Genomic DNA, 26,561 nt, shown 5'->3' with positions numbered 1-26,561 from the left:
CAAAAAATCAATAATTTTTTGTGCAAATGAAATTATTAAATAATATTGTAGGTGGAAAAATGGAACACTATTAAAAAAAATTGAAACATAATTACATAACTTTAAAAAAGTATCGATCCTTTTAAAAAAGTATGGACACTTCAATATAATAGGTAAACATATGATGTAATAGGTAGCGCTTATATAATGTATAGGTAGGTTGTATATATGTAATAGGTAGTTGTTATATTGTAAAGTGTCTATCCTTTTTATAAAAATGTCCATATTTTTTTCACTGTGGAAACATTAATTTAAGGTTATCTTTTGAGTGAGTTTTAAGATATTAATTAGTAATTATAGGCGTCTAATGATTTATTTTTACGTTACGATATATATTATTATTAAATTACAAATTCTAAATATTATTTTATAAAATATCAAAACAATCAAATAATTTTTGGTGCAAATGAAATTATTAAATTAATATTGTAGGTGGAAACATGAAACATATTAAAAAAAATGAAACATAAATTACATAACTTTAAAGAAGTATCGATCCTTTTTATAAAAAGTATGGACACTTTCAATATAATAGGTAAATATGATGTAATAGGTAGCGCTTATATAATGTAATAGGTATCGTTTATATAATGTAATAGTAGTGGTTATATTGTAAAGTGTCTCCTTTTTATAAAAGTGTCAATACTTTTTTTGTGGAAAACATTAATTTAAGGTTATCTTTGAGTGAGTTTTAAGATATTAATTTAGTAATTATAGGCGTCTAATGATTTATTTTTACGTTACGATATTTATATATTAATTAAAAATTCTAAATAATATTTTATAAAATATCAAATAATCAAATAATTTTTTGTGCAAATGAAATTATTAAATTAATATTGTAGGTGGAAAACATGAAACACTATTAAAAAAATTGAAACATAAATTACATAACTTTAAAAGAAATATCGATCCTTTTTATAAAAAGTATGAACAATTTCAATATAATATAATGTAATAGGTAAATTTGTAATACTATCGGTATAAATATACCGGTTTACTTATAAAATAGGTAAATATAAGCGCTACCTATTACATTATATAAGCGCTACCTAGTATGTTATTGTACTTTATAATATTTCCGGTTAAATAATATAACATAACCGGTATAAATTTTAATCGATCAATTATTTAACCGATCACACTATATATTAACCGTTTTTTAGACGCCGCACCGCATAACTATCCGGGAGAAAGAAACGTATACATTGCAGAACGCTTATTGGGTGTAAAAAGTTGAGCCATTTGCCCAATAGGCAATTACCTATGCTGTCAGAAGAACATCGATTCTTTAAAAAACTAACCAAACTTAAATTCAATGCAATGCAATTCTTCAAATTCCATTAAATTCATAAAACGGAAATCAAAATCCCGAATCCCAATATTTACAAAGTGTGTTCCTTTAGCGTGAAATGATAAAATGAACAGTTTTTGACAGGTGACAGTCATTGGTGTTGCTTTGAAAACGTGTTGAACATTCCCCCTTCTTCCCTTTTCTCTGAAAATCTGACTTTACTTTTATGTGTGAAAGCTACACTTTAGATCTGGAGTAATTTCACTTTTTTTGGGGTTATTTAAGGAGCTCTTGTTATTGGGTCTTTTATATCATTTATTATATTCTTCTTCCTCTTGCCTTTTGGTTTCTCTCGAATTCTTTTCTTGGCTACTTCTCAAGGTATGATTTGAGCTTCTCCTCGTGAATGTTTTGTTTTGTTTCGGTTTGCCTTTAGTATGTATGATTGAATGTTTAAGTGAAGAAAAGTTGTTTATGTATGATATGTTTTGCTATTAGATTTCCCATTTTCTTTATTTAACTCTATCTTCCTTGGAAATCGTGCACGATCACGTTGAGTGTCGGATAAGGATTTAATATAAGAAAAATTATGTTTGTTTGTAATCATTGAGTGAAGAGCAGTGTTTGTTTCCCGAGAAAATTTATTTTTAATCAACAATCATTGATGGAAATTAGTGTTTGCAAAATAATGCTAATCTCTCGTTCTTTTAGGTTGTGTAAAACCCGAAGAAATGGTGAAGATTTGTTGCATTGGAGCTGGTTATGTTGGAGGTCCAACAATGGCAGTCATTGCACTCAACTGCCCTTCGATTGAAGTAGCCGTCGTCGACATCTCAGTTTCTCGAATCTCGGCCTGGAATGGTGATCAATTGCCGATCTACGAGCCGGGTCTTGATGAGGTGGTCAAGCAGTGCAGGGGAAAGAACCTGTTCTTCAGCACCGACGTCGAAAAACATGTCTCTGAAGCAGATATAATCTTCGTCTCCGTGAACACGCCAACGAAAACCCGAGGCCTTGGAGCTGGCAAAGCTGCTGACCTTACATATTGGGAGAGTGCAGCCAGGATGATTGCTGATGTATCCAAATCGAACAAAATCGTCGTCGAGAAGTCGACTGTCCCGGTGAAAACGGCGGAAGCGATCGAACGGATCCTGATGCACAATAGCAAAGGGATCAAATATCAGATCCTATCGAACCCGGAATTTCTAGCCGAAGGAACTGCAATTCAGGACCTGTTTAATCCGGACAGGGTTCTAATTGGAGGCAGGGAAACCCCTGAGGGTTTAAAGGCAATTCAAGCATTGAAAGATGTTTATGCCCATTGGGTGCCCGAAGACCGGATCATTACGACCAATCTTTGGTCCGCCGAGCTCTCGAAGCTTGCGGCCAATGCCTTTTTGGCTCAACGTATCTCCTCGGTTAATGCAATGTCAGCTCTATGTGAGGCCACCGGTGCCGATGTTTCCCAAGTATCCCATGCCGTCGGTAAGGACTCGAGAATCGGACCAAAGTTTTTGAATGCCAGTGTTGGTTTTGGTGGTTCTTGTTTTCAAAAGGATATATTGAATTTGGTCTATATATGTGAATGTAATGGACTGCCTGAAGTTGCAAACTACTGGAAACAAGTTATTAAAGTGAATGATTACCAGAAGAACCGATTCGTAAATAGGGTCGTGTCGTCGATGTTCAACACAGTGGCAGGTAAGAAAATTGCCATCCTTGGATTTGCATTCAAGAAGGATACAGGCGACACGCGGGAGACTCCGGCCATCGATGTTTGCAAAGGCCTGTTGGGTGATAAGGCACGGTTGAGCATATACGATCCACAGGTCACGGAGGATCAGATCCAGAGGGATTTGACGATGAACAAGTTTGATTGGGATCACCCGATTCATCTCCAGCCGATGAGTCCCACTTCGGTGAAGCAAGTGAGCGTCGCTTGGGATGCTTACGCCGCAACCAAGGATGCTCATGCTGTGTGCATTCTTACGGAATGGGATGAATTCAAGACGCTCGATTACCAGAGAATTTTCGACAACATGCAGAAGCCGGCATTTGTGTTCGACGGTCGTAACGTCATGAATGTCGAGATGTTAAGGGATATTGGTTTCATCGTGTACTCGATCGGGAAGCCGCTGGATCCTTGGTTGAAAGAACATGCCTGCTGTGCGTAAGAGATAGTCTCAAGGCTCTAGAGATCATACAACTAAACTTGGAGAAAGGTCCTTTTAGTAATTTAATTATTTTATTTTTTTAATCGCTGGATGTGGGGCTTTAGATGTAATTTGACTTGTTTGTTCGAACTGGGTAGCCCCGTATTCTATTCATATTTGAATTATTATATTTATAAATTATATTATCATATACATGTTGGGATATATCATTTTTCAACTTTATCCCGCCCTATGTTGAAGGGAAACAAGCAACACTAGAGAGACCATATTAGCTAACGTGTTGAAATTTCATCAAGGGTAAACTACACCGGATTCCTTCAAAACTTAAACGCAAACTTGTTTATATCACTAAATATTTTATTTTGTTTATTTTAGCACTAATGTTTATTTTTAAGTGTAATTATGTTACTCTGTCGTTAATGACTTAACGAGACAATGACATGGCAGTTACGCATCGTGATATTGCTAACGTGGTTGTATCACCAAACGACGTTATTTTGGCGCAACTACTTTGATGTTTAAAAAATTCAAAACGACTTAAAAATAATTTCCATATATTCAAACTAATAAAGATATTTAATAACTAAAATCAAACACCAAACTAACTTAAGAAATTATTATATTTTTAACAAAATTAATATATATATATATAGCACCAATTAAGTTATATAACAAGAATATAACCAGCACTACCATCATCAAAGTTGAATCTTGCCGGACAGTGTTGATAGTGGGTTTTTTTTCTTCAAGAGAGTAGCCAGTGTTGATAATGGCAATCCGGGAACCTCGGTTTCAAATGACGGTAGATTACTCTCTGACTCCAACCAAGGCTCCTCGCATTTCCCAAATCGATTTCCTACTTCATATTCACAAGTTTCTCGAGGATGATAATGGCCATTTTCAAGAGGATGATTCGCAGGAGGATTTCTCTGTTTGGCCAGAATTTGTATTTGGGTCCCATCAACACCACAATAATGTGCTCGTCGTTTACTCAAAGTCGGATGGCTCGAACAACGCGGCCTTGAAAGTTGAAACGATATTGGATCGAGCTTTCACCGATGCGAACTCGATTTTAGAAAAAAGAGAAGAATCACAATAATAAGGGATTTGACATGATAAGGATAATATTTCGAGTTAAAAAGATTTTGAGGCGGGAACAATATGATGAGTCAGCGGCAATGGCTATGGAGTTGTCGATGCGAGAAGCTCCGAAGCTAGTTCCGGCGACCAAAGAATCGATCAAAGCTTTGAAGAAAGTGAAGCTTGTTGAAGGTTATGGCGAGGGTATTGAGTGCATGTTTGGCGGTTGAATGAGGAGAGCCAGACGTTGAAGATGGTTTGGGAAGATACTGAGAGGGAATATCAGTTGAATCTTGCCGGGAAGTCGTTGGAGTCGGGCGTTGAATCATTGATGACGGTGGTGCTGATTATATTCTTGTTATATAACTTAATGGGTGCTATTAAACCTATATATTAATTTTGTTAAAAATATAATAAATTCTTAATTTAGTTCGGTGGTTGAGTATTAAATATTGATTTTCAAAAGTTTTTAGTTCAAATTTCATGGAAAGTATTTTTCCATAAAGTATTTATTTATGAATTATTTTAAGTTTTCGAAATAATCACACCAAAATGATACCCAAAACAATGTCATCTTGGTGAAGCAATCACGTCAACGGTACGACGCACAACTGCCATATCATCATCTTATTAAATCATTAACTAAATCATTAACGACAGAGTAACATGATTACACTTAAAAATAAATGTTAATGCTAAAATTGATAAGATTAAAAGTTTAATAGTGTAGTTTACTCTTTCATTAATAGAAGTGTGATATTCCATCGTTTATGTATCTTCACTTCCAGCTTTCAGCTGTTTTACCTAAGACGCCATATATAATATATATTCTATTGAAACAACTAACTAAAAAAGGGAAACAAAAGAATGCAATATTGATTGAAAATTCGGTTGGGTTTTCTCCACAGCTTTTTGCCTAAACCAAGAAATCTGCGTCTGAGAGTTCAAGGACCTTGTGTGCACCAATGGGGTTTACTCCGGGTCGGAACCCATTCCCTTCGATGTACCTGGAATTCGTGTAAAAAAGAGGGTTAGATATTTGTTCCTTCCCCACGTTTGTGGTTTCTTGGCTCGTAAACTAAGCGACGAAAACGACTCACAGTTCCTTCAATAAAGGATGCTTATAGAATGCGTCGGGAATCCGTCCTGAGAATTGGTTATGATCCAAGTACCTGTAATCATCGACGTTCCAGAGTAGACATTAAGCGTAGCAAAAAGTATACGAAAAGAAAACACGTTTAACAGGAAGAAAGTGAGAGACTCGGAAACAGAATTAGTCCGTATTTCTAAATCGAACTAGACTCCAGTGTTTTAGAAAATCTCACAAATATGTCAGTTTCGGAATATGGGCGAGTGCTGTTGGTATCACTCCAGACATCTTGTTGTATGAAAGGTACCTGCAACCAATGCAAAAAAAGTAAGAGAAGAGCAAGGGATACTGAAACTTGACCCATAAATACAAATTGGTTAGATTATTACTTAAATCGAAACGTTATTCGAACTTACAGTATCTCCAGATTTGTCAGATTTGCGAGCTGAGCCGGGACTCCTCCAGTCAAATAATTGTTATTCAAATATCTGTGCATCAAACGCAAACTTAAGCAACTTTGCACTCGATCACATGGAAAACAAGTCATTGCACAAAAATAATTAGCAATGAGTTTCGTAACACATTAACAATTAAAATATAACATACAGATTGCGTAGAACTGGAAAGCAGCCTTCAATACGAATAAGCTCCCGAAGCGTACCGAACAAATGATTATTACCAACATCCCTGAAGAAAAAAACATGAGTTTTCGGCGTAATAATGAAAGAAAGATCGTTGTAATAAGATAAAGCAAAAAGTACAGTATATTACAAGTGTCGAAGGTTTTGTAAAGTGCCCAATTCGGGTGGAATTCGCCCAGTGAAACGGTTTTCTTGAAGGTAGAGATAGCAGAGCTCAGGTAGATTTGCGAGCTCCCTTGGAATCTCTCCCTTAAAATTGTTAAAGCTCAAGGACCTGAAGAAATTTCAATTAGATATTTCCGAACTCATTCCAACATGCATGTATATACAAACACTGAAACACATTCAATACGGAGAGAGATATTCCGGGAAATATAAGAGAAAGTTACTCACAGATGGGTCAGTCTTTTAAGCTCACCAATCTCGGGGGGAAGGACATCTTGGAGCTTATTCCACCTCAAATTTCTATGCAATACATTGAAGTTGGTCATTGGAAATTGAAAGAAACATATTCACAGATGGAAGATAACCAAATTTTAACGAAATAAATTGTTTTTGTCGACATTATCTGTCATTCTTTCATCGAAAATGAATGGTGCTTTTAAATATGGTCTAGATATCACAACATGGTTAATATTGAAATATAAAGCTTGGATCCACTGATGAGTATAATATAGGAAATGCTGGTAAGGTTTTAATATTTTATAGAACTTTTCCTATGATGCTCGAGTCCTGACTATTTTTTCTATAAGTACCCGTGTCCAAAATCTGTCTGACATATGTTTTGGATATGAGTATAGGGATTTGACCCTCCAATATATAAAACCATAGAAAAAAGTACACATTTACATGTTCGATGCATAATTGTACCCAACAATCACAAGTGACATACCAACAAGCTACAGCCTAACTGGTGTATAGCGTACTTCAGAGCAAATACTTCACTAATGATAAAGACCCGGAAATCATAAATTTTTTTCTCTTGTGGCAAAATGCAGTATAAAGTATATGAAACGGGTTGATCCATACTGATATTCAGAGAGAAAGAGTAATTCTAAAGTCTGCCGCATAACAGTCTAATGAAGAAAACATACAACATTCTAAGTCGTCTCAGTCGGCCAATTTGAGGAGGAATTGGGCCAGTCAACTTGTTGTTATGGAGATCCCTGTCACATTAGCAAAGTCAACAAGGAAAGAAGTTTCATTTAGAACATCTACATGATAGTGCTAATAGACAATAATGACTATTTTGTAAGTATAAATGTTTTTCCGTAAGTGAGAACCACAACTAACCACATAATACGATATTATATAATTTCATCACTATTTCGGCGGAGTGTAATTTATGTGAACATTAAAATCATCGAATTTGAATTGAGTGATGTACAAGTTAAGCACACGTAAATCCACATTACACATGCAAGGCGATTAATTGAAAAGATACAAGGGTTATATCTAAAGAATCCATGATTGCATCAAGCTTTCAAGTTATCGGTGAGTGTTCTTTTTCTCAATTTTTAATCCACTTCATACTAGAAAGTATAAGAAAAGTACAAAAGTGGCGTATTTATTCATGCATGCTTACTAATTTAAAATGCCAATTTCATCTGCATGTTCTACAGACCAGAAGCAGGAAATGAAACTCAAGTATATGCATTATTCAAACTCCTAAAAGACTTGAAATAATTGATGTCAACCCGAACTTGATCTTGTAATTTAAAGCTCGGATACAGTAAAAAAAAGGAACATGTTTCATTGACCTCTAAGACTTAATGGATGAGAAAGAATGAACTCACAGTCTTGTTAAATCCAATAAATTAGTAACAGCAATAGGAAAAGGACCAACAATCGATACTGCATAGACCTCCCTGTAAAAGAAAATGGCAATAATCATGATCTAAAGTCAGAGTCAATAAAACCCTATAGAATAACAAACAACAATGAATCAAGGCAGAAAAGTCTTCACTCGAATATGTGTCCCCTAGCCTCTAAAATGAGAAGATACCAATCAAACTAAAACATATGATGAGAAGGAAAATCTATATAAATTCAATCATGTAAAACAGTATTCATTTCAACATAGAAGGAGAATTGATAGCGGAAGGCTTTTGCATTGTTGATTAGATTGCATTTGTGAAGAAAAGACATACCGTTTCACTAATAACCATATAATGCATAGAATTTCTTAGAGTTCATTACTTACAATTCAGTAACAACTCTATAGTCTCCTTGAGTCGAACAAGTTACACCGGACCAAACCGGTAAATCCCCATCTCCGCAAGGATCATCCCCGATCCACGCATATACAACTCGCCATCCGAGTGATGCTTTTATCTCATTTAAGGCTTTCACTACAATGAAAACACAAACATCAAATATCACGCCGTTGCATCAAGCAGATTTACATTCTATTTTAATCTTCTCAATGATGAAAACTCCAATTCTACATGAAAACCAAGTTCATTGAGAAAAAAGATTCTTAGATCTTAATTCTTAACCAAAGATCAATTGAAGTTGCACTAAACTAATTCATGCTAAATCAGTAGCAAGCAAAGATCTGACTGACAAATAATTAAGCAAAAAAACCATCTCTAAAGAAGATGAAAACATAAGTAAAGAAGCAAAAAGAATACAATTACTAAAAGAAAACGTTAATTTGGAACCAAAAAATGGTGCGTTTTACATTTTAATAAAAAAAATGACATCCTGGGTTTTTAAAAAAAATTACCAATTATTTTCTAGCTAAACTTTCTCAGCAATCAAACAGAACAATGAAGGGAAGATCTAAGTGGAAGGAGCAAAAAGGAAAAACTGACCATCTCTCTTGAGAGTCTTGCAGTGAGTAATGGAGATTGAAAAGGCTAAAATGCAAATCAAAGTTAGTGGCCAAAGGGAAACCATAGTTTCGGAGCAGCGACAAAGATCTAAGTCTAACCCCAAACAAACTGAAATTAAACTCTAAATTAGTAAATTTCATATAATTTATGTATATTTATAAGCTACAGTGGAGATCCGCCAACGGCCAGTTGGCCACCACCGTTTATATAAAATATATATTTCTACAGTAATTTTTACTTAGTCTCTTTGTGTTGACCGTTGCCGACAGAGATTGGGGGGCCACTTACCAATCTTTATGAACTATTGAATAAATTATAGAAAAGGGTTAATCGAAGGTAAAAATATCTCCCAAGTCCCCCTCAATTGTCCTAGTTAATCGATTTAATTGCACTACACATTCACAATTTATGACCCTTATTCTAATTTTGTCTTTAAACTTTTGAACATTCCAGTTACATCCTTAAACTATGACTCTCATTCTAAAATGGTCCCTAAACTTTTGAACATTATAATTTCACCCTCAAACTATGACCCTCATTCTATATTGGTCCCCAAATCTTTGAATATTTTTTGGATGTTATTGGAAATTCAAAAATTTAGAAACCAATTTAGAATAAGAGGCATAGTTTGAGGATTAAATTAACACTTTTAAATGAAATAAATTAATAGATAATTTAACCCTTGAAATATGAGTCGATATTCATTTTGACCCTCAAGTTTTTTTAATAATAATAATAAATAAATAAACATGTTACATGCTACATGTACATTGGCCTTATAAATCTCTTATACAATTTCTTAGGCTGTTCGATTTATATTAAAATTATCATCATTCATTCTTCAATTCTAAATTAATATTAAATTTTTTGGATTTATTTATTTATCTTGTGTAAAATCTTAATTTTTTTACGTCGAATCGGATAAAGTCGGGATAGATTTTCATTCTCTCATCCCATCTAAATCGGGACGTATAAGATTCTTCTATAAAGTTAGGTGTCGGGTTGAAATATAAAATTCTCGGATCAAAGTCAACCCGACCCTACTATCTCTAATGGTCATTCAAAATTTGAATTGAATTTAGTTTCTTCCCCCCTGAAACAAAAATATATAACGAAATAGCATTGTACTCGCGTCTCATGAAGATATAAATGGGGCGGAACCAATTTATACAACGCTTTACACAGCAGACAAAGCAGGAGTTCAATTTAGACAATAGACTCAGTCCGTACGGATGCCACATACAAATCCGAGTAACAACCGCAACGACCGATACAAAATCTACATGCATTGGCTTTATGTGGCAGCTCAGCTCTCCTTCTAAGTAGTAGTGGCAGTTGCTATTCTGGCGTCGGCTTGCCTCTTTACCATGGCGGCATGCTTCTGTCGGGTAAGATGAAAGTCAAAGACCTTTTGACTGTTGCATACGACATTGCAGATGGTGCATACTCTAACTGCAGCAGCAGCCGCTCCGCCTTCCATAACTTTCCGTTTCTTAGTCTCCAAATCCTCTCTTTTGATGCTTTGGGCTGTGCTGCCACTGCTGGGTTCTATACAGGTTTAATCATCAGATCTGTTCCAGCTGGTGTACCCATGGAAGGATTCTTTGATTTTTCTAAATTCTCCAAGTTCTTTAGGTGTTTTTTCCCGGACAAGTGTTTTGCATAGGCATCGTTGCTGTTGCAGTTAATTTGGCAGACATCACACCAAGAAGATTGAAGGATCTTCGCTGTCTTCTTGCCTTTATTCCAAGAGTGATCATTAGCTCGGATCGCAGCGAGATAAGGTCCAATGCCATCACAGCTATTAGTCCAGCCTGCATGATCACATGTACATAAAAGAATCATATTTAACGGCCGAGCCCCCCTTTAACTTGCAAATATAACAAATGGATTATCAAAAATAGGTTTCGGATTGAGAAAAAGTTACAAGGAAGCATCTACGAGCAGGCAGCGATGGGCAAGTGGAAAATAATGCTTACATGTATGCAAGCTTAAATCAATATAAAATAAATCGAAAACACTTGGCATTTAACTCTACTTCGAGATTTCCTAGTTTAATAATTAATGTTACCTGAGCAGGATGCCTCCTCCCGGAAAGATGTTTCGCAAACACTTCAAAGCTTTTACAAGCAACGTTGCATATGGTGCACATTCGAACAGAGTTAACAGCTGCCCCAGAATTTAAAAGCTTTTGCTTCTTCCTCTCCAACTCTTGAGCATTCACCACACTGGAAGCCCCGAGTATCATTGCATTGGAAGATTCGAGTACGGCAATACTGGAGCTAATCTTTTCTTGCAGGTTCCTTCGATGCTTCTTTCCTGCGATGTGTTTGTCATAAATATCTTTTGTGTTGCATTCAATATTGCAAACATCATTTCATTGGTTGGACCAGCCCAGTTTGATTTGGTGTGCTAACTAAATTATTCACCGAGGACTGAATCAACCAATCGTTGGAATTCAAAGCCACTATCGACGGCTGCAAACCCCAAAATGTATGAAGTATAAAAAATCCAAACGACTAAACACCATTCATCTATTCATCAAAGAGACACTTTAAAATATAAGACAGAATTTCATCTACATTGCTCTGATTCTTCATTTCCCTTGAAATATCTGTCGCTAACACCCAATTCCATCACATTTCCGGGTATAAACGATACTCAAAAACCGAGTCCGAGTAACATAGGTAGTAGTTAATCCGAAACAAAACATCACCCCTTCCATTACAAAAATATCTTGCACATGTAATCTCCTATATATACTAAGGATAAATGAATGACATATACATACACACATGCATATATATTACATATATTCCAGAAAGCATCAATTCCACGGCCAATGAATGATTCTCAGTTGGGAAAAAAACTCAATGCTGGACCTAAAATAGTTGAAATATCAAACAAATAGTAACGAATTTCAAATAAAAAAATCCAAAATCCTAATCAAAAGAAAGGGAAAGAAGAACAAACGTTAGGATCACACGTAATGGGATCAGCGTGTGTAGTGATCCAACTCTGATAAGCCCCATTTGGGTGCTCATAAAACTGAGCGTTCACTTCAAATCCAGCTTGGGTTAAGGCGAACTGATGCTGATGGGCATAGGGGTCTGTTCCCGAAGGGTACAGAAATTGTTGGTGGGAGGGATAAGTCGGTGGTGGTTGAGGATATGATAGTAGAGGATTGAGGAAGTTACGTGAATGAAGATTGTTGCGGTTGTTGCTGTGACTGGTGCATTTGCGTGAATTTTGAAAGATTTACGGTCGGGGTTTAATTTCTTTTAGAGGATTTTCTCGTTGTTGCGGTCATGAATTTTGTGCTTTTTTCCTGCAAATCGAATGGAACAGAAGGCGAACTTCTTAATGGACCTTTTGAAAGTTGGGCCAAGCTTCACTGTTTCATCCTCATCCATTGAGCCATCAAGCAATATATTTGTTAATAGGTCGGATCAGAGAAAGAGATTCACTACAATCCTGCTCCATTCATAAATGCTCCTTAATAACTCATGTCATTGATTATCGTGATCGTGTCTATTGTTAAGCAATTTGATTGTTTTTTATTAAGTAATTTGAGCTATTTCATAAAGATATCAATCTTAAAATCCTCGGATATAAAAATTTTAATTTATTTAAATTATATCGTAAATTGTACGAAATAAGTGATTTCGGTAATAAAAGAATTGTTGTTATCCCTTGATGTTCTGGATTCGAGCACTATGAATGTTAGAAGCGTAAGAATTTATTGTCAAATGATTTAAAGTTACCTTTAAACATATACTACCTTATACTTAGTCCATATTAATAAAAAATTATATTGTAATTTTTTAAACCGAACAATAATAGAATTAGTGTTACAAACAAAAGCTTTTGCTTGTGTAAATTGGGCATACATACCCACCCACGTGACATTATACCCTTCCATTCAAAGCCGATAAGGCATATATTGCTGCATCAAAATGGGATACCTTTTTCATTTGATTCCACCCTTCTTTCAACCTTCTAAACTAAAGCTTAAGTTTGCTTTATACACCATTTCTTCACAATCTCACCATTCTTTAAATATTAACCTAATCAAAAATTCAGATATAATAATATTGCATGTAATAGAGTTTACGATTGGTAACGGAATATAATGCATGAGAGACACAGATTCTTTGCTTTCATTTATACATCAGCTCGAGGCAGTTTCTTAATCTCCAAGCGTTTTTGTTCCAATCAACAGCCAATGGATCTCAAGTCTTATTTAAAACCAAACAGTTCCCAACATGACATCCGACAACATATATGTGATCAAAGCTTCTGCATAACCACAAAGTTCATCAATCAAACAAGGTACGCTACGTGCATACATTACAATTCATTAATCATGCAGGAACTTACGTATATCAAGTCAAAAAGGTGTTTCAATGTTCTGAACCTGGTCCCGCGACACAGTCTTTGTCGGAGAAAATGAATAAGGTCCGGCAGTATGAGACGGAGTTTGCCGTCGGAGTCGCAGCGGCTGCTTATGTTGTCAACTCCATCGAAAAAGATGAAGCACGACATAGGATCACGATAGAGCGATCGAGGCAAGATACCATATCTAGGGTTCGGAATCCAGATAGAGTTACCAGGCGATACTCTAGCAACCAAGTCATAACTGCAGGTAATAGTAAAAAAGAAAATATTTGATTAGAGAGGTGGATCCGATCAGTATTATAGTATTATAAATAATTATATTTAAATTTAAACAAAAGCTCGAATAAATATATTGATTAAACTCGATTCGAATCTATTTTCATTTTTCAACAATGAAATTTGTTTGTTTTGCAGGCCAATCTTGCAGCAGAAAGCCAATGGAAACTAGAAAAGCTGGTGGTTCATCAGCTGGAGACCAAAGGTTGAAGGGAAACTATCCCCAACGCAATGCTTTGGAGACTAAAGCAGACGATTGGGAGAAAGCTGAGTTGGACAAACTTAACAAACGGTACTTACTTCTTATTTTCAATGGATCTAAGATCCCGGACCTAAATTCAATTCAGATTAGGTTCGAGTTAATCCGGTTCGAATCAGAATTTTAAATTTAAATGAAAATTGATTGAACTGAAAACTAGATATCCGAACCATTCGATCTCTAGTCAGATTTTTTTTAACTTTTCATTTAGATATGAGAGAATGAAAGCATCAATTCTTGCATGGGAGAAGGAAAAGAAGCTGCGAGCCAAAATCAAGATGGAAAGAAGAAAGGTTAGCCCTCAACTTTTAGCTTAATTAATTTCACTGTATGATATTCTTCGATACCATACGAATATGTTCGTAAGCCGAATCAGATCAAAATACATACATATTTTGTATAAAACAATCACCTTGGATTATAATTATTTCAGAATCAAGTTGGGTTGAACTTAAAAGGAAGAATTTTTATCTAGCATCCGTTTATTTTATTCATAAAACTCGAATGTAAGATTTTACGTTAAAAAATATCGAAATTTTCATTTGAAATATGCAGAAAGAATTGGAGAAAAAAATGAAAAGGAGACATCAGCTTTACGAGTTGAAAATATCGAGAATCGATGAAATAGCAGGTGGAGCAAGAGCTCAGATTGACGAGAAGAGAAGAAACGAGGAATTGAAGATCAAAGACAAATCAAAGCAAATGAGAGCTTCGGGAGTTGTTCCTGTTTCCTGTTTCTTTCTGAATTACACCACACACAACATAAAAAAAATATTTGTGCATGAAGAACGTCATGTGACAAACATAAGATATAAGTCCTGTGAATGAAAATGTTGATACCAACTTGATATGAAATGAAGAGTTAGATTTTAATCGATTATTCTAAATCAAATACTGTGAAGGTGATTAGGGAGGAGATCCTCACAGTTTAATTTACTTCATTTCTAACATTGTGAATTGAACTTATGATTACCTACCTACTTGTTGGATAAATAAATTTTTTTCTAACAATATGAAAACTACCATTATTTATACATTGCATTATCATAATTTTTTTATAAAAATAAATCATGTCAAATTATTTGGCAAAACTACCAGGAAAAAAAAGTTAATTTGGTGACTGAAAATAAACATTTTTAAAAGTCAAGGGATTAAAAATAATTAAATTATACTACAATGATTAAATCCACCAAAATTGAATTATGAAAGTCATTCAATACAATTTTTTCCTTTTTCGCCAAGCACCTTTGACACAATTTGATCATTATTATATGCTTATTTTATTGTGATCTAAATTATTTTACTGAATTTGTAAATCTAAATCCATATTTTTATATTTTTAAATAAAATTTATATTAAAATTTTATTAATTTATATTGTAATATATATTTTATTTTTATGATCTATAAAGTGAGTGAAAATAGAAATGGGTCTAGTGAGATGAAGTGGTACGTTCCTTAAACGGAATTAAAAATTTAAATTCTAATATTATAAATAGAAAAAATAAAATTAAAAGGATCAATATGAATTATTAGACTGCAGACTGATAATTAAAAATAAAATAAAATCTTAAATTCATGCATAGAAATTAGAAAATGTAATTTTCTGTGGTCCACATAGAAAAACATTAGGTTGACATTAACAAGGAGGGCCGTTGAGATTCATTATCAAATTTAATGCAAGAGAATGACTGACTATGACACGTGGTGGTCATCTAAGAGGGTGATATCTGGCTCAATCGCCATAGGTCCACGTGGCATTGCTTCCAATGTCTGGTTGAGAACAAATCAAAATCTATTGCCTTTAGTAGATAGGTTTTCAGACCATAGTTTAAACTTAAAATGAAAACAGATTTTTAGTTCTTATTTATTATTTGAATATAAATGTTTAAACATCGTTGTCAATGTATTTATTGTAAAATAACTTAATTTTATCAGTATACAAATAAAATATTCGTAAAATGTAACTCGAAATTAAATTAGTTGATACAATAATATCAATTTATTTTCTATATTCTATAATTAAAATCAAATAAAAAGTTTTTATTATCAGATAATAATTAAAATTAAATTATATTGACTCGAATTTATAAAATCTTAAATTTAATCTTAAGATTAAACACTTATCGACATTAAATATTACATTTTATTTTTTAAACAAATTTTTTTTATTAAAATACCCGAATCTATTCGATAGTTAAAATCATTTGTTTAAGACCTAAACATGTCTATTTCTACGGACCAAATACATTTATTAATAGTAAGGACCATGTGTCATATGAGGATAAAATTTATTTATTTGACACATATTATTAAATTATGTGATATTAATTTCAATGAAAATCTTTAGCACCGATCAACAATATAAAACATAAATAGAATTTAATTAAATCTCGGGGTCCAACTCTAGGACACTCCTAGCCTACTTGCATGAAATATGAATGGTTGTTTGTTCTTTGAACACGGTTGAAACAACTTAGTGGTCCTAGTTGTGTGGAATTATGATTATAAGTTTGGCCCCTAAAATTTTGAATATTCTAAATTTATCTCTAAATTATGGGCATCATTCTATATTAGTCTTTAAATATTTGAATGATTTTGATGATGTTATTGGAATATTCAAAAGTTTAAGGATTAATTTAGAATAATGGTCATAGTTTGGAAATAAACTTAAAATTTTCATAAATTTAAGAATCAATTTAATATGAAAATTATAATTTTAAAATAGATGGAAAATGGTGGGAAAGGCGAAGCATATCCAATATTTGTTGGCTACCACATGTTAATGGGACCCCAAACACAAGGAAATAAGAGAGTTCAAACTCCAACTCCAAAGCTGGAGATTGGCCATAAATTAAGACAAAACAAGAGAGCGAGTTTGAAAGAATCAACTCATCATCATGAGTCAGTGTTTGGTACCAAATTGGAATCTAAAGCACCAAAGACCAAGACAACAACAGGTCGAAGAAGAAGAAGAAGAAGCCGATAGATCTTTGTTTAACAACGTTGTCCCCTTGTATGGACTCTTACCACCTTAATTACCATGTACTTTCCTATGTTTTTCTCTTTATGTTTATTTTGTGCTTGTAATTCAGGTCCAACTACGAAGTTGCAGGGCAAACATGGAGAAATGGCCAGTTAGCAGCCATGCATGGGCTCAACGGGTTCCTCCCTACTGCACCAACAAATAAGCCACCATGTAGGTCAAGTGACACACTAGAGTCCATAGTCCATCAAGCCACATGCCACAACCCGAACTTGGACCGGATCACCCCGGTAAACATAATCGGCGCATCATCTGGCGGAGAAAGCTCCGGTCAATTACTGATCAAGAAACGGCCATGGTCGATGTCGGAAGTTAGCAGCCATGCATGGGCTCAACGGGTTCCTCCCTACTGCACCAACAATAAGCCACCAGTAGGTCAAGTGACCACTAGAGTCCATAGTCCATCAAGCCACATGCACAACCCGAACTTGGACCGGATCACCCCGGTAAACATAATCGGCGCATCATCTGGCGGAGAAAGCTCGGTCAATTACTGATCAAGAAACGGCCATGGTCGATGTCGGATTCAGATCAATGCAGGAAACACGTGATAAGTTGCGGGATTCATCAAGAAGATAGAGTTGACCGTAATGCATGCGCCAGTGGTACATTTCACAAGGTCGATAACGATGCGACGATGGCGACTTCGGGTTCCCGTGAATCTCTTCGGAGCTTGAAAACTAAAACCACCGACGGCGGCGACTGGTTTCCATGATGGATCGGTAAAAAGAACAAGCATTTCTTTTTAACAATTTGATTACTATTTTCTCAACTCAAACCCTGAAAATTTATAGGAAAGTCGAGATGAAACAGGTCGATCTCACTCGACAAGACGAAGTCGAGCAACAGCTATTCATAATCTGTCTGAAAGGGTAAAATTGCAGTCCAATCTCCATCTGCTCGAATCACGTTCAAGATTTGCGGGTTTTTCACATTTTGAATTTTGTTGTAGCAGAAACGAAGAGATAGAATTAATCAAAGATGAAGACCCTACAGAAGTTGGTTGCCAAATGCAAGCAAGGTAAGATAGTAATAAGCATTCGGTAACGTAATCGAGTCAGTTTAAATTAACTTACATCTAACAAGTTTGAGATTAGAATATCAATTACGATATTATAGACAGATAAAGCATCAATGCTTGACGAAGTGATAGAATACTTGAAACAACTTCAGTACAAGTTCAAATGATGAGTATGAGAAGCATCCATCCCATGATGATGATGCCTCTAGGCCTGCACCAACAGCAGCAGCTGCAAATGTCTGTTTAAGCAGGATAATGGGAGTTAACCATCATGGTTTAGGAATGGGCATGGGATTGCTAGACCTCAACGCCGCGCCATGGCTCACAACGCTTCCCAATCTCTTTTGCATCTGCAGCCACACTTCACGACAGCGGCACCGCTGCCTATGATTCCTCCAGCCTCCGCTGCAGCAACTCAAGCGAATACAAGTGGCGGCTCTAATGGCCCCATCCCTTTTCCTGACCCATCTTGGGCTTTCCTAACTCAAGTACGTGAGTCGTGAAATGTTGGGATTTTGCTTCTTTTTGTTATGATATCAACTAATACGTTTTTCTTGGGTTGCAGTCGATGAATATGGAGCTGTACAATAAGATGGCAGCAGCACTGTGTCAGCTCAAATGAATCGAACAGAGACAGCTAGCAGTCCTTGCCATCACAAACGTAAAAGAGGATTGAGATTTGAGATTAATCTTTGTATAACATAAACCTAGATTTGTTCAAGCCTTATAATTGCATGTTCGGTTTTTTTTAATTAATATATATTTATTCAGAATCTTCATTGAAATAAACTTTAACAACTAAATGTTTTCATGTCATATGTATCTTCATATTCAACACTCAGATCGATTTCTATTCTCTTATGTAATGTAAAACTACCATATTATATTTTACTTGAGGGACATCATGGCCGTCGACGTCTTCTTGTTATCTTCCCCGTACGCTTTTATCGGTGAAAACTAGGGAAGACGATCCAAACTCTCTACAGACCTTGCATACTTGAAATCCTTGGTGTATCTAACAGGACAATGCCCAATTGCAAACTCGTTGTCTTTTTGCCAGACGTGATACGCCATGCATACAATCCTTGAGGAACAAAAAATTAATGTGGATAAATAAAACTATTCTTCTCTTAGGGTATCATATTTCCAATTTATTGAATATGAAAAACATTGGAAATTATATGGGTTTAATCCCTTAAACCAAGTGACTGACAAAATCAATTGTAGATTTGCATTGGTTGGCGATGATAATTGCAATAAGATGCGATTGGTGAAATGGGACATTAGCAAGCAGAAATATAAAGTCCACCATGTAAACGAGGACATTGACTCGATTACTATTTGGAAAGGTGGAGTTCAATTATGGTTAACTTCGACTCGATTAAAAAAATTTAATGTTAAACTCAACTCAAAAACTCCTCATAAATTTAAAACTATCGAACTTAGCTCGAATCAATAATTAAAGTTCAATTCAGTCTCAAAAAACACTTGAACTCAAAACATTCTTAGACTTAATTGAAGCTTAAATCAAACTCGAAATTTAAGTATATGAATATTTTATACAATATTTTTTTATAAAAGAAAACAACATATAAATATTAATAGGGGTGTTCAAACGGTTCATTCGACCACCGGCCGAACTAAATTTCTATTAATCGAATTAACCAATTTTTTTCTTTAACCGTTAACCGAACAGAACTTGTTTTTGAAAACATTAACTGAACCAAACAAAGTTCGGTTATTTCGCCTGGTTAACCGAATTAATCGAATTTTTTTATAATTTATTTAATTAGATTAATTTGAATATAATAACAATATTTTTTTTATTTGGGTTAAAATTTTAATTAGGTATTGATAATTTAATGAGTTTAGTATGGTTAAAAAAAATTGATTCTTAATTGTTAATGAGTTTTAACTTAAATATGTATTATTAATATATATTTCATATTTAATAATTTCAGTTAATTAACAGATTTCGAACCGAATTAACTTTTAACCGAATATTGAAAAAAATATTAACCGTTTTCCTACCTAACTAATTTAGAGGACGACCGAATTAACCGAACTAATTCGGTCAAAACAGAAAAATAAACACCCCTAAATATTAATACTATTAATAATTTATTTAGAAAGTTAATATTTTATTTATTTCAATTACTCGTAAAATTTCAAATCAAATATAAAGTAATTCACTTTGACTCGTTAAAAATGCGAGTCAAATCCATTTGAATCAAGTGTTGTCTAAGCTTTCATCAAATTAAATTCAACTTACAATCTATCATGTCTTATATCTCATCTTATTTATATAACCTTAGGCATGCTTACAGAAGGCCTTACTATCAAACGAGGACTTCAACTCAATGAGTGGTTTCCTTTCTGTACCGAACACCCTGAAACCATTGAACATTTGTTATGGGTTTGTGTTATCTCCCAAGCTCGGTTGAATCGAGCATGTCCTAGTAACGCTAACCGACAAACCCCGAGCATAAGCTTTAAGGATTGGATGAATCCAAGATTTGGCATAATGAACCAGAAAAATCTTTGGAGGAAACTTCCATGCTGACTCTGTCATTACCAAGGCCCTTTTAAAGGCAGCCAAGTATCACACCTAATCTCTTCCCCGTCGGATTCAACCTATTCCCTCTCCAGTGAGTGTAAGAGGGGTACCACACTTGCCTTGGATGGTTAAACTTAATCCGGATGGATGTTCAATCAACAATCCAGGAAGCACGGAGGCAGGAGCTGTCATCCAAGACACCAAATGGTAGATGGGTTGTATGATTCTTCCGAAATACCCCTTATCAAGCCTAATCCAGGCACATGATCTTAAAATACAGAACAACATAGTATTAAATGTCACTCACCCCATACAAGAGTCTTCGATGGCTCCCCAACAGATCATATACTCTTGGAAAGGAGACCTCGTGAATCGAGTCTCTTCGGCCTGCATTTACATTTGCAAGAATAAGAAAATAAGCAGGCTATCAAGCATGAAGACACACTAATTTTCCAATTACATGCACTCAGCAACAATAGTGCACATATGTAAATGAACCGGACACATTAAAACAAGGCTGTGTTCATGTTTATTTGTTTATGTTCGTTATTGAGCTAAATAAACAAGTATAAACATTGTTCTACCAAGCTAAATGAACAACCAATAACATTATTTTGGCCAAGCCAAAACCATTAAACAAACATAAGAAACAATAGCTAACATCGATCCAATGTTCAGCAACTGAAGCTAACATGTATAACAACCGAGTTCCAAATTAACCTTAATCCATAAATAATATTTAAACAAGAAATCCAAACAAGTAAAACTTATAAAGGAAAACACAACACAATACCTTGACAAAGTTACCAAGAGTCTTGGTGGAACCCCTTGAAGAAGTGAAAACATCTTCAATCCCAGCAAACTGAAGCACCTTCTTGGGCACCTAGCAGCTACAATCCCCGCACCTCTAGGAGCCGGTACCATCCTAACAGTGACCGACCCACATTTTCCGGTAACCTTACACGGCACCGTATGAGGTTTGCCGATCTTATTCCCCCAGTAGCCTCTCCTCACTGGTATCACCGACAGCTTGGCCAATATTATGGCGCCTCTAATAGCAGTTGCAACTTCTTTGCTACACTTTACTCCCAACCCAACGTGTCCGTTTCCGTCGCCGACGACGACGAAGGCCTTGAAACGGTGCGCTGGCCGGCACGTGTTTGTTTCTGGACGGGAGTGTCTTCATCACTTCGTCTTTCAGTGAAGGGCCAACGAGCTGGTCGATGATTTGGTACTCTTTGATTGGGAGGGAGTGGAGGTAGATTTGTTCGAGGGAAGTAATTTTTCCCGCTTTGACTAAACGGCCGAGTTTTGTTACCGGAACCCACTTCTCCTCCTCATCTTTGCGGCCGCGGCGCCTGCCTCTCGGGCCACGGTCGGATCTCCCGCCGCCGAAGCCACGCCTGAATGCGCCGCGCTCTCCGCCGCCTCTTTCTGCCATTAACTGGTTTTTGATTTGGGATTCGAGGGATGCAAAACGAAGTGATGAAGAAGATCGGTTGAGGTTAAGCTTTTATACGAGTGAATAGTTAAGTTAGGGTTTTTAAGGCTTAGGTGTATCTAATTTATCAAAATATATATTTTTCAAAAAAATATTAAAATGACATTCACATAATTTATTTATCGAAATGTATTTTTTTAGGGTAAACTATACAGGTGACCACTCAACTATGGTTGAAAATCATTTTAATCACCAATGTTTTAATTTGATCAATCAGACAACCCAACTAATTAAATGCTTCAATCAAGCCACATGCCGTTAACATTTAACAGAGTAGGTGACGTGGTAGTTAAACTATTTGGCATAATTACATTGGTCCCTATTACTTATATATTCTTTCAATTTGATCCTAATTATAATAAATTAAAATAAATTTAACCTTCGAATCAGGAGGTGTCATGTGTTATTAGTGACACCTATTAAGACATATGTCGTCATTTGATTTGAGGATTAAATTTATTTTAATTTAATAGATTTATTTTCCAACAATCAAAGGGTGACACATATCACCCTCTGTTTGAAAGAAAACAAATTTGCGCAATAAAAGAAGCAAGAAGAATCAAACCTAGGACATTGGCTAGAATAAGGGAGACCAAACATTAAGCCAAATTTGGTTTGTTTTGGACAACAAATAATATATATATTATATCTTATTATGTAAATGCTTTTATCAAAAATAATAATATTTTATATATCTTAAATTTTAAAATGATCTTTTATTTTTTTTAACTTATTAAATATATTTTATTTTTATTTTAATGTAAAAATATATATTTTATCTCTATCATCACATAAAAATATTTTTTTAAAAATATCTTAACTTAAAATATATTAAATATATTTAAATATTTTATTCTTATTTCATATTAAAAAATATATATTATTATCTTAACTTTTAAAAATATATTAAATAAATAGGTTGATTGTTTTGCTCCTATATCTTCCAAAAGGAAAAAAGATATCTGAGAGATGTTTCCTGGGTCTGAAAGAGAATATTTGGGTTCTCCCAATAACTAAAAAGTGTATCATGTCTGAATCTAACTGGGGTTCGCGGTGGTGGAGGAACTGGATCGAAAAAATATGGATTCTAGTTGTAAGATATCTAATGAAACCGTCGTTTAAATTGAGATCTCATTCAAAGAGAAAGATATCAAATATATGGAGTTTCTTTTTGTATATTATATGGATGATTCGATCCGCAAGTATCATGATTGAAAATTGTTTGATAGTCTTTCTCCGAGTAAGAGGCGAAACATAATCAACTTGAACTCCGGACAACTATTCGAAATCTTAGTGAAAGACTGGATTTGTTACCTCATGCTTGTTTTTCGTGAAAAAAATACCAATTGAAGCGGAGGGTTTCTTCAAACAATAAGGAGTTGGGTCAACTATTTAATTAAATGATATTGAGAATGTTTCCCATCTATTCTCAAGAGGCATATTTCTTTGCAAAATTGTGCTCAATTTCATATGTGGCAATTCCACCAAGATCTCTTCGTTAGTTGAGGGAAGAATCCGCACAAATCTAATTTTTTGAGGAACATATCGAGAGAGAATTGGATTTGGTTAGACAATGTATGGTTGATAAACATTGATTGATTTTTTAGCAAGGTACAAAATGTATCGTCAAATTTTCAATATGATTCCACAAGATTTAGTTTCGTTCAAGTAACAGATTCTAGCCAATTGAAAGGATCTTCTGATCAATCCAGAGATCGTTTCGATTCCATTAGTAATGAGGATTCAGAATATCACATATTGATCAATCAAAGAGAGATTCAACAACGAAAAGAAAGATCGATTCTTTGGGATCCTTCCTTTCTTCAAACAGAACTAACGGAGATAGAATCAGACCGATTCCCTAAATGCCTTTATGGATATTCCTCAATGTCCCGACTATTCATGGAACTTGAGAAGCGTATGAATAATCATCTGCTTCCGAAAGCAATAGAAGAATTTCTTGGGAATCCTACAAGATCCATTCATTCTTTTTTGCTCTGATAGATGGTCAAAACTTCATCTGGGTTCGAATCCTAATAAGAGGCCCACTATAAATAAAAAATTGTTGAAGAAAGAACAAGATGTTTCTTTTGTCTCTTCCAGGCGATCATAAAATAAAGAAATAGTTAATATATTTAAGATAATTATACATTTGCAAGATGTTTTTTCTCTGAGGATCTTTTCCCCTCGGTAAACCAAAACAACAACCAATATACATGAAAGGGGCTCCTCCCTTTTCAAGAAAGAGAGCAGAACATGAAAAAGGAAAATCCTTTTCCTCAGCAAATCAGATATATCAACGAGACAACAGCAAATAGGGGAGGAATCATAAAAAAAAAAAAGAACCATTCGAAGAGATAAAAAAATGAGAGCTTTTCGAAACAAAAAAAACAATCAAGTAATCAAAAAACAGGGAGAAAGTAGAGAAAAAGAACCAAGATCTTACCATTTAAGATCGTCGTTGGTTCCACCGGAGTTGAAGAGTCCTTCAAAGAGTCGAAGGAACATAATCGTTGCTCACTAGAGACTAGAAACTTTTCAACGCCGAAGGTAACTCCGTTTCCTCTGTTAATCCATGCTTAGAGTCGAGCTATTGGGTGATTTTATTTGGTTTTATTTAAGGAAAAAAAAGAGTGAAGAGAGAAGAAAGTGAGCTGCTGAGGGGAGATGGTGAGCGTGTTATGCTTTATGGTTTTCCTAAACATAAACATTTTTATTAAAAAAACCATAAATAAGGCATGTAAAAGCCTCCCTATTTGATTTCTAATCTCGATTTCCTTCTCTCCTACGATAATATCATGTTTGACATGTAAAATCACGATATAATACATAAAAATGGAAGAAACACATGAGAACAACTAGCACTCTAAACCCTTAAAGCATCAATCAACACATCTGCACTCCAGTTTGGTAGTCCTTTCTCAACTTCTCCTTTCCATTGGAATATCTTTGACAGTTTTCCAACTTCTCCTACCTACAATTATTAGGAAAGATCCGATTATTCGAGACACGACACGACATGTTTTAATACAATAGTAATAATATTTATTATGTAATAAAATTTCTGTTGAAACACTCGTGTTTGACGCATGGATATAGAACTATAACATCAAGGCATCCTCTGAATCTGTAAACATGTTTCTTAAGACACATATACGTATCCAACACGGGTATCGATATATGATTTAAGGGACGAATGCACGTTATAGGTGGTGAAAGCTTTAAGATAGAGTGGGGTTACTAACGCTAATAGGAGATTTCTTGGACTGTGATGTTCATCCCATCCTCTGACTAGAGAAAACTCTGCATGCTTGTTGCTGAGGTCTTTGAGCGAAACGTCCTTTGATTTATTAGCAATGCTGCTGTCATAAGAATTCTACATTTCACACTCAACTATGTCATAGCTTGGAACACGCATGCTCTAATTTATAGGCAAAGAATTTGGGTGTGAGGAGAGATGCTTGCTGCCCACAATTTCCACTGTTTCTCTCTCTCTCTCTCTCTTATCTCACAAAACCCACTGTTTGGTTAGTGGGGATTGAAATGATTCAATCGGGAATTCTAAGTATATTTTAATTGTTAGAGATTTGTTATTATGTAAATAGATACAAGGATTGAACATTTAAGATTAAATTTATTATTATGTAAAATTTTGAATCGTCGAGTCACATATAACCATTATCCGATCAATTTTAGTCAATTTTTATTGATCGGATAATGATCATATTACTATAAAAATAAATTTAGTATTTAAAAGAATATTAAAATAAATTATTCGACCCACCTGGCCATGAACACACCTACACCTGTAATTTAGAGTGTACTGGAAAAGGCAAAGGAAAATTGCACTAGGATTTTCCACGGCAATAGACAGAAACATCATTAAACTCGAATTGCAATTCCAATCTGGACTATTTATTTATTGCATCTTTGATACCATCTTTCCATAGCCACATGAGATGTTTGTACGGTAACATTTATAGATAGAATCGGATGTCATATTTAAAATTCGATTTTAATGTCTTTTAGATTAGATCGAAGTTCTGGACGATAACCTAAGTACAAGGAATAAAAGTAAACTTTAGGGTGACAAAGTTGGAACTCTTGAATATATCTAAATCAATCTAAAGAAAGAGGATAATAAACACAAGTCAATGAAATAATACAAAGATGATGTGAATAGCGATAAATTTTTTAAAAAGATTACATTTTTGGAAGCTTTTATAGAGGCATGTGACTTGGAGATCAATGCTAGAGAGGAAGGTCTTTTAAATGATCTTAGGGTACATAACATATGTGACCAAGTATATAATAGTGAGTTGGTATATGCTCTAATCTAACTTATCTAA

At 34.7% G+C, this 26,561-nt stretch overlaps 4 protein-coding genes, 1 long non-coding RNA gene and 1 pseudogene across 9 annotated transcripts; 2 read left to right on the top strand and 4 right to left on the bottom strand.

Moving 5' to 3' along the window:
• The first annotated feature begins 1,571 nt into the window (after nt 1-1,571).
• On the top strand, nt 1,572-22,950 carry LOC120170526 (UDP-glucose 6-dehydrogenase 4-like). 4 transcript variants are annotated; one of them, XM_039178463.1, is made up of 3 exons: nt 1,572-1,714; nt 2,045-3,578; nt 15,931-15,963. In XM_039178463.1, the coding sequence occupies exon 2, from the start codon at nt 2,065-2,067 to the stop codon at nt 3,505-3,507; it is 1,443 nt and encodes a 480-aa protein (XP_039034394.1). In that variant the 5' UTR covers nt 1,572-1,714; nt 2,045-2,064; the 3' UTR covers nt 3,508-3,578; nt 15,931-15,963. The 4 variants fall into 4 exon arrangements, with proteins under 4 accessions (XP_039034394.1, XP_039034395.1, XP_039034392.1 ...); XM_039178464.1 differs by lacking the exon at nt 15,931-15,963 and adding an exon at nt 22,911-22,950 and having other exon boundaries at nt 1,583-1,714; nt 2,031-3,573; XM_039178461.1 differs by having other exon boundaries at nt 1,583-1,714; nt 2,031-3,578.
• LOC120170531 (probable leucine-rich repeat receptor-like protein kinase At1g35710) lies at nt 5,362-9,265 on the bottom strand. Of its 2 annotated transcripts, XM_039178489.1 has the most exons (11): nt 9,135-9,261; nt 8,522-8,669; nt 8,115-8,186; nt 7,413-7,484; nt 6,712-6,783; nt 6,449-6,592; nt 6,284-6,364; nt 6,094-6,165; nt 5,913-5,984; nt 5,688-5,759; nt 5,362-5,594 (listed from the first exon to the last, which is right to left on the bottom strand). In XM_039178489.1, the coding sequence occupies exons 1-11, from the start codon at nt 9,217-9,219 to the stop codon at nt 5,504-5,506; spliced, it is 981 nt and encodes a 326-aa protein (XP_039034420.1). In that variant the 5' UTR covers nt 9,220-9,261; the 3' UTR covers nt 5,362-5,503. The 2 variants fall into 2 exon arrangements, with proteins under 2 accessions (XP_039034420.1, XP_039034421.1); XM_039178490.1 differs by lacking the exon at nt 5,362-5,594 and having other exon boundaries at nt 5,694-5,815; nt 5,873-5,984; nt 9,135-9,265.
• On the bottom strand, nt 10,480-11,488 carry LOC120170536. Its single transcript, XM_039178495.1, has 2 exons — nt 11,227-11,488; nt 10,480-10,969 (listed from the first exon to the last, which is right to left on the bottom strand). Exons 1-2 carry the CDS (start codon nt 11,401-11,403, stop codon nt 10,787-10,789), a joined length of 360 nt encoding a protein of 119 aa, XP_039034426.1. The 5' UTR covers nt 11,404-11,488; the 3' UTR covers nt 10,480-10,786.
• Nucleotides 13,306-14,963, top strand: LOC120170533 (remorin 1.4-like). The gene is made up of 5 exons (XM_039178492.1): nt 13,306-13,487; nt 13,590-13,800; nt 13,968-14,121; nt 14,300-14,381; nt 14,644-14,963. The coding sequence occupies exons 2-5, from the start codon at nt 13,605-13,607 to the stop codon at nt 14,914-14,916; spliced, it is 705 nt and encodes a 234-aa protein (XP_039034423.1). The 5' UTR covers nt 13,306-13,487; nt 13,590-13,604; the 3' UTR covers nt 14,917-14,963.
• On the bottom strand, nt 20,784-22,265 carry LOC120170510 (annotated as a pseudogene).
• Nucleotides 22,951-23,874: 924 nt separating the features above from the next.
• LOC120170537 lies at nt 23,875-25,594 on the bottom strand. Its single transcript, XR_005520781.1, has 3 exons — nt 25,458-25,594; nt 24,659-25,186; nt 23,875-24,245 (listed from the first exon to the last, which is right to left on the bottom strand). It is a non-coding gene; the product is annotated as an uncharacterized LOC120170537 (long non-coding RNA).
• Nucleotides 25,595-26,561: the final 967 nt, after the last annotated feature.

This window comes from Hibiscus syriacus, unplaced genomic scaffold, assembly GCF_006381635.1.
Source record: "Hibiscus syriacus cultivar Baekdansim isolate YM2019G1 unplaced genomic scaffold, ASM638163v2 tig00111780_pilon, whole genome shotgun sequence".
Lineage (NCBI taxonomy): Eukaryota > Viridiplantae > Streptophyta > Magnoliopsida > Malvales > Malvaceae > Hibiscus > Hibiscus syriacus.
Note: the sequence above shows the minus strand (reverse complement) of the source record. Positions and strands in the feature narration are given on the sequence as shown.

Bases quoted from the DNA above. Each gene is read 5' to 3' on its own strand.
- LOC120170533 (XM_039178492.1), top strand. From the start codon at position 13,605: ATGAATAAGGTCCGGCAGTATGAGACGGAGTTTGCCGTCGGAGTCGCA. The intron at 13,801-13,967 runs GTAATAGTAAAA...TTTGTTTTGCAG, and splicing joins CAACCAAGTCATAACTGCAG to GCCAATCTTGCAGCAGAAAG. The intron at 14,122-14,299 runs GTACTTACTTCT...CTTTTCATTTAG, and splicing joins TTGGACAAACTTAACAAACG to ATATGAGAGAATGAAAGCAT.
- LOC120170536 (XM_039178495.1), bottom strand. From the start codon at position 11,403: ATGATACTCGGGGCTTCCAGTGTGGTGAATGCTCAAGAGTTGGAGAGG. The intron at 10,970-11,226 runs GTAACATTAATT...GTGATCATGCAG, and splicing joins GGAGGAGGCATCCTGCTCAG to GCTGGACTAATAGCTGTGAT.
- LOC120170526 (XM_039178464.1), top strand. From the start codon at position 2,065: ATGGTGAAGATTTGTTGCATTGGAGCTGGTTATGTTGGAGGTCCAACA.
- LOC120170531 (XM_039178489.1), bottom strand. From the start codon at position 9,219: ATGGTTTCCCTTTGGCCACTAACTTTGATTTGCATTTTAGCCTTTTCA. The intron at 5,985-6,093 runs GTAAGTTCGAAT...CATTGGTTGCAG, and splicing joins CTGACAAATCTGGAGATACT to GTACCTTTCATACAACAAGA. The intron at 5,595-5,687 runs GTGAGTCGTTTT...CACGAATTCCAG, and splicing joins CATCCTTTATTGAAGGAACT to GTACATCGAAGGGAATGGGT.